At 44.1% G+C, this 12,640-nt stretch overlaps 1 protein-coding gene across 1 annotated transcript in view; it reads left to right on the top strand.

Annotated features, from left to right (window-relative positions):
- Positions 1-254: 254 nt before the first annotated feature.
- The window catches only part of Nufip2 (nuclear FMR1 interacting protein 2), a 33,720-nt gene continuing 21,334 nt past the window's right edge, over positions 255-12,640 (top strand). Inside the window, exons 1-2 of the mRNA XM_050128866.1 lie at positions 255-628; positions 5,932-7,650. Coding sequence (XP_049984823.1) covers positions 349-628; positions 5,932-7,650 — 1,999 coding nt within the window. The 5' untranslated portion in view covers positions 255-348. The remainder of the gene's footprint in view (positions 629-5,931; positions 7,651-12,640) is intronic.

Raw genomic sequence — 12,640 nt, 5'->3', positions numbered from 1 at the left:
TAGAAAGTGCTGTTCGCTAACTGCGTGGTAAAGGAGAGAAAGCGATAGAAGAGAGAGCCATAATGCTGACGTTGAAGGCCCGGCCCCGTGAGGTTGCATAGGGTAAGTGGCGTTGGCCAGGCGGCGGTGGCGAAGGGGAAGGGAAGAGGATTTGGGCTAGGGGCGGGGCTTGAGGCGCAGCGTGGCTCCCGATTGCCGGAGCGCAGCTGCCAATCTTGCCGATCCGCTCGCTTAACCAGTGCGCTGGCGAGACGCGCTGAGATATACTGAGCGAGCGCTGAGAAGCAGCCTCAGATCCTGACGGTGCAGCAGCCCGCAGCCTCAGCCAGGGAGTCCCAGCCGCTTTCAATGGAGGAGAAGCCCGGCCAGCCACAGCCTCAGCACCATCACAGCCACCACCATCCGCACCATCACCCCCAGCAGCAGCCGCAGCCGCAGTCTCACCACCACCACCATTACTATTTCTACAACCACAGCCACAACCACCACCACCACCACCATCACCAGCAGCCTCACCAGTACCTGCAGCATGGAGCCGAGGGCAGCCCCAAGGCCCAGCCCAAGCCGCTGAAACATGAGCAGAAACACACCCTCCAGCAGCACCAGGAAACGCCGAAGAAGAAAACAGGCTATGGTGAAATAAATGGTAATGCTGGAGAAAGAGAAATATCTTTAAAGAGCCTCAGTTCTGATGAAGCTACTAACCCTATTTCTAGGGTCGTCAATGGCAACCANGGACTGGGGGGGGGGGGCGGCGAGGGGATGGGGGTGGGGCTAGCTGGGAAAAGCGCGGACCCGGTCGGGGTGTGCGTCCCGCGGGGCCGGGGATGCCCCCTTTCATTCTTCCCGGGCGCGGGCCGCGAGGTGGGGATCGCAGCGTCTTCTCTTTCCCCCCAGCATGGGAGAGGCCCGCGCAGGCCAGCGTGACCTTCCCCGGCCCCCGCCCCGGCTGGAGGCAGACCTGGACGCTCGGCCTTGCAAGTCCAACCTTATTTTTATTTTCATTTTTTCCCTCTCCTCTGCGGCCCCAGGGTTGCCCGAACGTGGGGGGCCCTCACAAGGGGTGAAACTCGGCCGCCCTCAAAAAAAATTCCCTCGAGGTGTATGTGATTCAGGCGGGCCTAGTGGATCCGGGCGCGGGTGGTGTCGCGAGACCCTCCCGCGGGCGGCGCGGAGCCGGGCTGAGCCGAGGCGAGGAAGCGTCCGTCCGCCCTCACCCGCCAGCCCTAGCCCACCTGTGGCCTTGGGGCTTGCTGGGGGGCGGCGGGGACCCCTTCGTCCCGGGGGTCGTTTCCACCCTAAACGCCCCTGTCGGGCGCCGGGCCCTGCTGTCTGTCCGCGAGGCTCCTCCGGAGCCCGGCGCCCCTGGCCCGCTCTCCTCAGAGCCGGCGAGGCTGGAATGTTCTCTCCTCCTCGCGGGGCCGCTTCCTGTCCGCCATGTTGGAAGCCGATTCCTGTCACCGACTCCGGCCGGCTGAGGAGCGGAGGGGGGGGGAGGGTGCGGAAGGCCACACGGCAAGCCGGGACCGACGGCCCGGGACCCTCGGCGGCCACGGCCGGGTCCCCCGCACTGCGGGCGGCCGGCACCCGCCGCCCCTCCCCCCGCCCCGCGCCGGGTTGTGTAACCCGGTGGCGGCCGCGCGGCCCCGGGCGGGTCCCTGGGGTGAGGGGCGGGGGCGGTTGGGGTGGGGGAGGGAAGCGGCCACGAGGGGAGCGGCCTGCACCGTGGACCCGCGTGCCGACGGCCGCGTTTCCCGCTCCCGGGTGCGGCGGGAGGCGCGGGCGGGCGGCCGGGCGGGGAGTCGGCCTCGAAGACGAGCTTGAGAGGGAAGGAGGCCCGGGCGGCGGCCGCGGGCCTGCAAGGGGCGAGGGGTTCGTTTTCGGTAGAGGCGGTGCCTGAGGCCGGGTGGGGTACCCAGCGGGAACCGAGCTCCCGGGTCACGAGTTTCTCTGCCGCAGGAATCTCATCTCCTGCCAGGTTCGCTCACGACTCCGCCTTAGAGGCTCTCACTTAGGCCTTTTTCTTTCCAGCAGCGCCTTTCCTACCAAGAAAAAAAGGGGGGGGGGAACAACCTCTTAAACCTTGTTCCATCCATTTCCCACTCAGCAGCCAGACTTCTGGGTACGGGTAGCGACTGCAGGGAGGGATAAATCAAATGGATGGACATCAGGCACAGTTTGTGTCCCCACTCTTACTAACGAAGACCTGAAAGAGGCTTGGCCGTGAGGTTGGGTCAATACCTTCTTATCTTGGACAAGACTTTCGGTGGTATTTCGGGAAAGGTAGTTAGGGCATTTCAGAACCGATGTGGATCCCCAAACTTGAATTTTATTTAACGTGCTAAATGCCAAAGTCTTGAGGAGATAACTCAAGAAATAAGCATCAAAGATTATTTATTCGCAGATTAAAAATGTTTATAAACCTACGAGAAATGAAGGGAAACTTAGAAAAAATGTTAAAAGTCAGCCTGTCATTTAATACGAGCAGTTACTGATGAAAAACTTATTGTTGGCAATGTAACTTTGAAGACAGCAGCTGGCTATCAGATTTTCCTTTGTAAGGTGGCATGGACTGATGATAGTGTGCACTGGAAGTTAAGTGCTGAATTGTGAGGATCTGGAGCAGCCTAGAAACTTAGGAATTATGTAACACTGCATTAATTTTGGTGTTCAAGAAGGTGAGAGAGTTTTAAGGTTGTCAAATAATGATGCTTCTTAGTTGTCAAATTTACACTCTATAAAGTTTGTTCCCCCACAGGACTTCACCTCTTAGAGATGGCATTAAGTGGCACCCCTCAAAATTTCTTAAGTTGGGATAAAGAATAAGGAGGGAAAGTGTGTTTGAAAATTTTAAGATGATACTAAGTTTTTCATACGTGGTTTGGTCACACAGTGCTGTTGCTTCTTTGTGTACAGTGCTAAGAAAAGAAGGATGTTTTTGGGCAATGACCATTACTCCTTTTGAGATACTGGTTCTCAGAACCCAAAAGAGGGCACAAGAGAAGACTAGATGTGTTGTGATTGCAGCTTCACATCCAGAAGCTAGGCTGAGCCCCTTTGAAGTGGAATTAGCATGGCAGCCCTAAATAATAAGTGCTAGGAATTCTTTAATTTTTTTTAATATTAAAGCTTTAAAAGATGCCTTTCATACTTTGCGCATACCAAAGCCACAGGGGAGATGTATTATGTAGTTAAATGCAAAAAAAATGTCATTAAAACAAGTATTGTTTTGTAAACTGAGGACTGAGCCTAGGACACTGGGTATGCTAGGCAGGAGTTGTGTATCACTCAGCTACCCTTTATAGTTGAAGTTGTAATTCTGGTGTCTCACTCTCCAGTGTAGCTTGAGTTAGTGTGGGCCACCATTTCCTACTGAACTGTTTTTTCCATGAGTGATTTCTGGTATCTAAGTACTCTTAGGTAGTAATTGTTCTGGTTTACTTACCAGACTGTACTTTGGTTCAACTTGATTTGAACATCAACTTTATTTTTGTTTTTGTTTTTAAGACAGGGTTTCTCTGTGGCTTTGGAGCCTGTCCTGGAACTAGCTCTGTAGACCAGGTTGGTCTCACAGAGATCCGTCTGCCTCTGCCTCCCGAGTGCTGGGATTAAAGGCGTGCGCCACCATCGCCCGGCAACTTTTTTTTTTTTTCCATGTAACATTGCCCACCTTTAGTTGAAATACAAAAATTATGACTAGTGATCCAGAAGATACAGATTGTTTAACCTATTGAGCTATTAAACAGTGAGGTAATTCTTGTCTTTGATCCAGTTTCAGGAGGGTAAATTTAATGATGATCTGGTTCTCCCCTGCCCCCTAATTTTTGTTTTAGATAGGAGTGCATGATGCACCTTTGTGCTTTTGGGGTTTATTTATTTATTTGAGACAAGATTTCTCTCCAGCTCTGACCTGGAACTCATTCTGTAGACCACCAAGCAGTTGGCCTCCAACTCAGAAATTCTGCCACTGCCTCTGCCCCCTGAGTGCTGTGATTAAAGGTGTGCGCCACCACTGCCCATAGCCTTCAGCATTTTTTAAAAGAACATTTTACAGAAAAAACATCAAATAGTGTTTTTGACTTTTGTTTCATAGTTAGACTCTACAAGGGAGAAATATATTTGAGACAGGGTCTTGATAATGTATTCCTGACTGGCCTTGAATTTATCTAGATTAGGCTGCTTTCAAACTCAGATCCCCTGCTTCTGCCTTCTCAGTGCTAGGATTGGAGGTTTGGCCATCACATCTCCATGAGAGCTTTTATTTGGGAACTGGAGATAGTCTAGTGGTAGAATGTCTGCTAGGGGTACTCAGCCCTCACCACAGAAAGTCTGACTGACTGGCTATCATAGATTTTTTTTTCTCTCTCTTTTTTTTTTAAATATTTATTATGTATACAATATTCTGTCTGTGTGTATGCCTGCAGGTCAGAAGAGGGCACTAGACCTCATTACAGATGGTTGTGAGCCACCATGTGGTTGCTGGGAATTGAACTCAGGACCTTTGGAAGAGCAGGCAATGCTCTTAACCACTGAGCCATCTCTCCAGCCCCATAGATTTTTTTTTAAATGAAAAGTAGTACCTTAACATTAAAATTAAAGTTTAACTTTAATTTTATTTTTTCTTCTAATTACTAAGGGTTGAGTCTTGGACTTAATGCATGCCAGTCAGGAAGTTAAGAACTTCTTTAAAATTTATTTTCTGATGAAGGGTGATAGTGGCACATGTCTTTAATCCCAGCACTTGGGAGGCTGAGGCAGATCTCTGAGTCAAGGACAGCCTGGTCTACAAAGTTTTAGGATGCCAGGGCTTCAGAGAAACCCTTTATCAAAAAGCAAACAAAAGTTTTCTGTAGTTACTAAAGATTACTTTTAGAATTGAGGATTTCTCCTAAGAACTTTTACACAATTGATGGCTAGTCACCATTTTACTAGTAAGTAGGAATTGTGTCCCAGTAGATCCCTTGTAATCTTTAACTGTAAACAGCAAAGTCTTTACATTGAAATACTTGACAGACTTAAAGAATTAGATTTCTTTTATTGTGTAGTTTTGTGAGCAAGCCAGTGCTGCATGAGGGTAGAAAGCAGTGACCACAGTTGAGTTTAGATTTCTAGTTCTGCCACTTCGTGACCTGGGTATTATTTTATCTAAGTCTTTTAACCCAAGTATAACAGGTCTTTGCTTAGAAATATTGGTATAAATTTTTGCTCCATGTGTTATATGGTATGATCTGATGCCAAGTTCATAGGATTTAGACCTTTGTTAGATGGATTGTAACTAGCCACTTACTGTCTTCAATTTCCTAACTTTTGGTGGGGTGGTTAATGCAAGGGATTGATTCAATGGTCATACATGCTAGGCAAAGGTCACAGCCTTATTTCTTTTTCTTTATAGTTTACTGTATCTGAACGCTTGGGATTTTGCCCAGAGGGCAGCTCTGGTCCTATTTGTGTGTATAGTTCAGGGTGGCTTCAATCATGCAATCATCTTGCCTCAGTTTTCAGTGTGCTTGCTGAAGTTACAAGCCGTTACCACACCTGCCTGGATTGTATTGCATTTAATTAATTGTGAGGGGATTTTTTATTTTATAACAGCTTCATGGCCATAATGTGTAGGTTTATTCTGTTTAGATAAATCTAGAGTAATATGGGCATGCTGCTTGAAGAGGTCCTGTTCTTTCTAGTTAATTCTGGCTACTGGCCCTGTACATGGGACCTGATGTGAATTGTGTCCCAATTCTGCCTACCAGTGAATTCAATGTTTTAATTCAATGTTTTAATCTATGAAATAGGGCCGACAAGTCTCTTCATAGAGATGTGAAGTAACAAACCTTACACCATAGTATCAGGACATTCAATAAACAGCTTTGAGTTTTTAGTACTATTGTGATTTAAATGGCTTTTGTTTGTTTTCTTTTTGTTTTTCTTCTTTAGGCTATGGTGAAATAAATGGTAATGCTGGAGAAAGAGAAATATCTTTAAAGAGCCTCAGTTCTGATGAAGCTACTAACCCTATTTCTAGGGTCGTCAATGGCAACCAGCAAGTTGTAGACACTAGCCTGAAGCAGACTGTAAAGACCAGCACCTTTGGAAAAACAGGAATTAAAACCAAGAATTTTATTCAGAAAAACAGTATGGACAAAAAGAATGGGAAGTCTTATGAAAATAAATCTGGAGAGAACCAGGCGGTAGACAAGACCGACACTGTAGCAATTCCAAATGGTGTTATAACAAATAATTCAGGCTATATTACTAATGGTTATATGGGCAAAGGGGCAGATAATGATGGTAGTGGATCTGAGAGTGGTTATACAACTCCTAAAAAAAGGAAAGCTAGGCGCAATAGTGCCAAGGGTTGTGAAAACCTTAATTTAGTGCAGGACAAAATAATGCAAGAGTCTAGTGTCCCAGCATTAAAACAGGGACTTGAAAGTTTAAAGCCTGACTATAGTGAACAAAAGGGAACTCGGGCAGATGGTTCGAAGCCTATTTGGAAGTATGAAACTGGACCTGGAGGAACAAGTCGTGGAAAACCTGCTGTGAGTGACATACTTCGTAAAAGCTCAGATATTAAACCTGGTTTGAGCAGCAAAAAGTTTGATGATCGGCCTAAAGGAAAGCATGCCTCAGCTTCTGCCTCCAAAGAGGACTCGTGGACTTTGTTTAAACCACCCCCAGTTTTTCCAGTGGATAATAGCAGTGCTAAAATAGTTCCTAAAATAAGTTATGCAAGCAAAGTTAAGGAGAACCTCAACAAAACTGTACAGAACTCTTCTGTGTCACCATCCTCATCTTCATCCTCTTCATTATCTACTGGGGAAACTCAGACTCAACCTTCAAGTCGATTATCCCAGGTCCCCATGTCAGCTCTGAAATCTGTTACTTCTGCCAACTTTTCTAATGGGCCTGTTTTAGCAGGAACTGATGGAAATGTGTATCCATCAGGGGGTCAGCCACTGCTAACTACTGCTGCTAATACTTTAACACCCATCTCTACTGGGACTGATTCAGTTCTTCAGGACATGAGTCTGACATCAGCAGCTGTTGAACAAATTAAGTCTAGCCTTTTTATCTACCCTTCAAATATGCAAACGGTGCTGTTAAGCACTGCACAAGTAGATCTGCCCTCTCAGACAGATCAGCAAAATCTGGGGGATATCTTCCAGAATCAATGGGGTTTATCATTTATAAATGAACCCAGTGCTGGCCCAGAGACTGTTATTGGAAAGTCATCAGATCATAAAGTAATGGAAGTGACATTTCAAGGAGATTATCCTGCCACTTTGGTTTCACAGGGTGCTGAAATAATTCCCTCAGGAACTGAGCATCCTGTGTTCCCCAAGGCTTATGAGCTGGAAAAACGGACTAGTCCTCAAGTTCTGGGTAACATTCTAAAACCTGGGACTGCTGAGAGTGGAGCCTTATCCTTGGAACCCAGTCATATAGGTGACCTGCAAAAAGCAGACACCAGTAGTCAAGGTGCTTTAGTGTTTCTCTCAAAGGACTACGAAATAGAAAATCAAAATCCTCTGGCCTCTCCTACGAACACTTTGTTAGGCTCCGCCAAAGAACAGAGATACCAGAGAGGCCTAGAAAGGAATGATAGCTGGGGTTCTTTTGACCTGAGGGCTGCTATTGTATATCACACTAAAGGTAATTCTTTTTTTATTTACCCAAAGATTTTGATGGGCTGATTGTGTGTGTGTGTATATATACATATACTAGTATATCTAGTATATTTGAGAGTCTATGATAAGTGGTTGAATAAGTAATTAGTATAAATTTCCTGATTCAAGGTCTTTGGAGACAATATAGTTTATAAGAATGTAGTTTTCCAATATAAAATGATCAAGAAAGGATCACATAGTTACAGAGGTTTTATGTGGAAGTGAAGCACTTGCTTAAAGGAATAATTATTTTTTAGCTTTTTGAAACAGGGTTTCATAGTTAAGCTGACCTTAAATTCTTGATCCTTCTGTTTCCCAGGTGCTGGGATTTTAAATGCATGCTACCTACCATGCTTTGCTCAGTATTTCTAAGGCTAATGAATTTTTTATGTTTTTGTTTTGTTTTAAAGTGATGGCCTTAAGTCCTAATTCTCTGTCTTAGGTTCTGCTGGGATTGCAGGTCTGCCACGAAATGTGGCCTGCTTTTTACCAGCACTTGAGGCAGAGGCAGGCAAATTCCTGAGTTTGAGGCCAGTCTGGTCTACAGAACAAGTTTCAGGACAGCCAGGACAAATTAATGTCTCAAACCTGAGAAAAAAAAAGAAAGTCTTGGGCCCCAGAGGTGGCTCAATGGATAAAGGTACCGGTTTCCCCAAGCCTTATGTGAATTTGATCCCTAGTTTCTAAATGGTGGCAAAGACTTGACTTCTACAAATTGTCCTTTGACCTTCACACTTTGACAGATCCCTCCACCTGCAAAATATAATGTTTTTCTTTTTGCTGAATAGCATAACTTTTATTTTTGGTTTTTCGAGACAAGGTTTCTCTGTAGCTTTGGAGCCTGTCCTGGAACTAGCTCTTGTAAACCAGATTGGCCCTGAACTCACAGAGATCCAAGTTCTGGGATTAAAGCTGTCTGCCACCACCACCCAGCTAACTATTTTTGTTGTTGTTGTTTTGTTTTTTGTTTTTTCGAGACAGAGTTTCTCTGTAGCTTTGGTGCCCATCCGGAACTAGCTCTTGTAGACCAGGCTGGCCTCGAACTCCCAGAGATCCGCCTGCCTCTGCCTCCTGAGTGCTGGGATTAAAGGCCTGCATCACCACTACTGCCTAACTTGGCCTTCTATGTTTACTTCTTTTGGTCTAAGTCTCTGAACTTCTATTCATAACTCCCTAACCATTTTTTCACAAAAGAGGTGGAATAATCTTAGAAAGGAGGGGTTTATTTGGTCTGCAGATTAGTTTTTGTGACTGAGAGAAGCCAGGGCAAGAGTTCAAGATAGGAGCCTGAAGCCAGGAACTGAATCAGCAACCAGAGAGGAATTCTGCTTACTGTCTTTCGTGGCTTGCTTAGTTACATTAGAAGAACTCAACATGCTGTATTCTTACATGTGTGTATGTGTAAAAAAACAAAGAGGCCTGGCCGTAGTGGCGCACACCTTTAATACCAGCGCTTGGGAGGCAGAGACAGGCAAGAGCTAGCTCCTGGACAGGCTCCAAAGCCACAGAGAAACCATGTCTTGAAAAAACCAAGAGAGATAGTCAATTTGGGAAGGAAACAGGGTAAGTTTAAGAAGGAAGAGAGGTGAGGTAAAAATGATTTCGTTTTCACATATAAAACTTTCAGGTATAAAACTTCACGTATTAAGTTTTTTCAATTTATAATAGGCTGGCTATAGTGATGACTCGGCCGTTATAAACATCTCCCTTTCAGAGGACTCAAGTTTAATTCCCAGAACTCACACCAGACAATTCACAACTGCCTGTAATTCCGCCACCTAAAGCTCTTATACCAACATGGATAGGTATGAGACACACAACTATTTAAAAAAAAAACTGGGCAGGCGATATGGCTCAGTGGTTAAGGACACTTGCTGTTCTTCCAAATGTTTCATTCCCAGAATCCACATGATAGCTCACAACTATCTGTAACTCCAGATCTGGAGGATCCAATGCCCTAGGCTCTGGGCACTGGTGTGTTGCAAGGACATACTAACAGGTTAAATATTCAAATACACAAATCCATTTTCCAAAAAAAGAAAGACATAATACACAGCTTTTTATTCTCTAAGGCAATGGCTTATACCAAGGAGAATGTGATAATTCTTTCACTCCTACCCTTATTCCTACAGATCCCTACCTAAATGCCTTTAATCCTAGCTATCAGAAGACAGAGGTGGGCAGTTATTTGCATTCAAGGCTAGCCAGGACAGCCAGGGCTACACGAAACAAATTTTTATTCTGTTTTTTGTTTGGGGAGGGGTGTTTCAAGCCAGGTTTCTCTGTGTAGCCTTCATTGTCCTGGAACTCTCAGAAAACCAGGCTGGTTTTGAACTCAGATCTACCTGTCTTTGCCTCCTGAGAGCTGGGATTAAAGGCGTCCGCCACCACTGCCTGGCCATTTTGTATTGCATGGGATAAGGTGTCAATGTGGATGTGAGCACAGTGCTTGCAGAGGCCAATAGAGGTCATCAGATCTCCTTTGAGGCTAGAGTTATAGATTGTGGGTGCTGGGAATCAAACTCCTATAAAAAGCAGTAAATTCTAAAGTGATGAGCATAATGTCACACTTTAGGCTAATAGATCAAGTAGATCACACTGCTTCTTGATTTATGCAAAGGACTTACCATGAATGGTTGTAATAAAGTAATTGAGAGATATAAAAGGAATTTGTTGGAAGGGTGAGGCAGGGAGGGTAGCATAGAAAAATGTATTATCTCAATCAAATCAATAAATAAAGGAATTTGGAGAGGAATGACATGACTTAATTTATAAATGAATGATAAATAAAATCTTGGTGATACTAGGATCTTTCTTTCACAGAGATGCTAGGTGTGTTGTTATAATTTGGTATTCAGCTTGAAACAAACATAAACACACCTGGAACAAGAAATTCCATAAATTGAGGAATTGCCTCCAGAAAATTGACCTGTGGGCACATCTACGGGGCATTTTTGACTGCTAATTAATGCAGAAGGGCCCTGTACACTGTGAATGGTACCATCTTTATACAGATGGTCCCTGTCTAAAAAAACTATCGAGAATGGGAGTGGGAAGGCTTGATTTGACTAGCAATTTGTAGTTTGGAAGTAGGAATCTTGACAGGTAAAGATTGACTTGCTCTCCAGATCTTTTTGAAAATAAAAGTTTAGAAGCTGAAAATATAGCAAAAAAGCAGTGCTTATTAAGTTTTCTATGGTGTGTTTATATATGTAAAAATTCCACCAATATAGTTGGGTAGTTTTGGTGTCATTTTCTGTGTCATCTGCTCTCTAGGGCCTATTATAGAAAACCAGTGTCTTATAGTTTGTGATAATTATGTGAGCCTAGAAGACGTTTTTCTCCTGCAACCTCAAAAGCAGTGAGATGATGTTCCCTTGGCGGTTAGTTGGTAGCTTTATGTGTGTTTATTTCTTAGGGCCAGGGATTTTATATTGCCTAGACTAACTGTGCAAAAACGTTCTTGACTTTTTATTGGTCTGTATCTTCCATAATTTTTGTTTTTGAGACATGATCTCTCTATGTTAACCAGGCTAGTCTCACAGGTATCTGCCTCCCAAGTGCTGGAGAATGCCAAGGGCTGAGAGTGCTGTGCCATCCTTTCAGCTGACTTTTTTCCAGTCAGGGATTCTCTTGAGTGCTTGGATTAAAGGCTTGCAGCTGAGTTTTTTAAAGGCATGTACCCCACTACTCCCAGCTTTTTGTGTTTTTGTGTGTGTGTATGTTGAATTTTCAAGACAGGCTCTGTTTGGATACCTGTGTTCTGATCATCCTAGTACTGAGTGCTGGGATTAAAGTTGTGAACAATCACCTGGCTTTTTTTTTTTCTTGAGTGTAGAACTGATTTACGTAAACTAAATGCCATTTAATATTGTTACAGTTTTAATTGAATTTAGTGAAGTGCATCAGCTTGAATTTTGCAGTTGAGCATTAATAAAATTGGATCAAACAAATATTGTTTTCCCCCTAAACAGAAGAGAACTAAGCCAATAATAGTTCATTTAGGTCCCAGGAGGACAAGTTCTTTGAAACCCTACTAAATATTGGTTGGTTCAGTAGTGGTTTATTGGCCTAGTGATTTTTCTGTCTGAATTTAATTTGAAAATATGGAGTTGCAGATGGTTGTGAGCTATCCCCATATTGATGCTGATAACCAAGCTACACCCTTTTGGAAGAGCAGCAAGTATTGACCACTGAGTCATCTCTCTAGTTTTTCATTTATTTATTTTTTTTAGAGATTTATTTATTATGTACATAGTGTTCAGCCTCCATGCCTGTAGGCCAGAAGAGGGCACCAGATCTCATTACAGATGGTTGTGAGTCACCATGTGGTGCTGGGAATTGAACTCAGGACCTCCGGAAGAGCAGGCAGTGCTCTTAACTTCTGAGCCATCTCTCTAGCCCTAGTCTTTCATTATTTATTTATTTTTTTTATTTTAAACTTTAAAGGGAAATCACTTGAACTTAATTGGACTCTCAAGAGTTACCTTCATTTATAGTGTTAGTATTCTGGTCCTTTTGGTGTTGAGTAATAGTTTAATAAGTAAGTTAGGCTTATAATTGGAACTTCTGTGCATTCCTCTTATCTCAAGTAGGCCATTCACCAGTTTAATTGAGAAGTATTAGTGTATGTGATAGCATTTTAATAGGAATGGTACATATTTTACGTTTAACATTAATTACTTGGAGTGTTAGACGTACAACTAATTTTTAATGTAAATGTTCAGTGCAATTAAAGATATAAAGATTGAAGGCTAACCTTCTACAGAGGGAGTTTAAGGACAGCCAAGATTGTTGGCGCAGAGACCCTCTTGAAAAATAAAGGTGTTGCACACCTTTAATCCCAGCACTTAAGAGGCGGAGACAGGGAGATCTCTGTGAGTTTGAGACCAGCCTGGTCTAGCTGGTTCCAGGACAGGCCCCAAAGCTACAGAGAAACCCTGCCTTAAACATAAATAAATAAATAAATAAATAAA

Source organism: Alexandromys fortis, unplaced genomic scaffold, assembly GCF_014885135.2.
Source record: "Alexandromys fortis isolate MF-2015 unplaced genomic scaffold, M_Fortis_MF-2015_v1.1 scaffold_80, whole genome shotgun sequence".
NCBI lineage: Eukaryota > Metazoa > Chordata > Mammalia > Rodentia > Cricetidae > Alexandromys > Alexandromys fortis.
The sequence above is the reverse complement of the archived record's forward strand: the minus strand, read 5'-3'. Positions and strand labels throughout refer to the sequence as shown.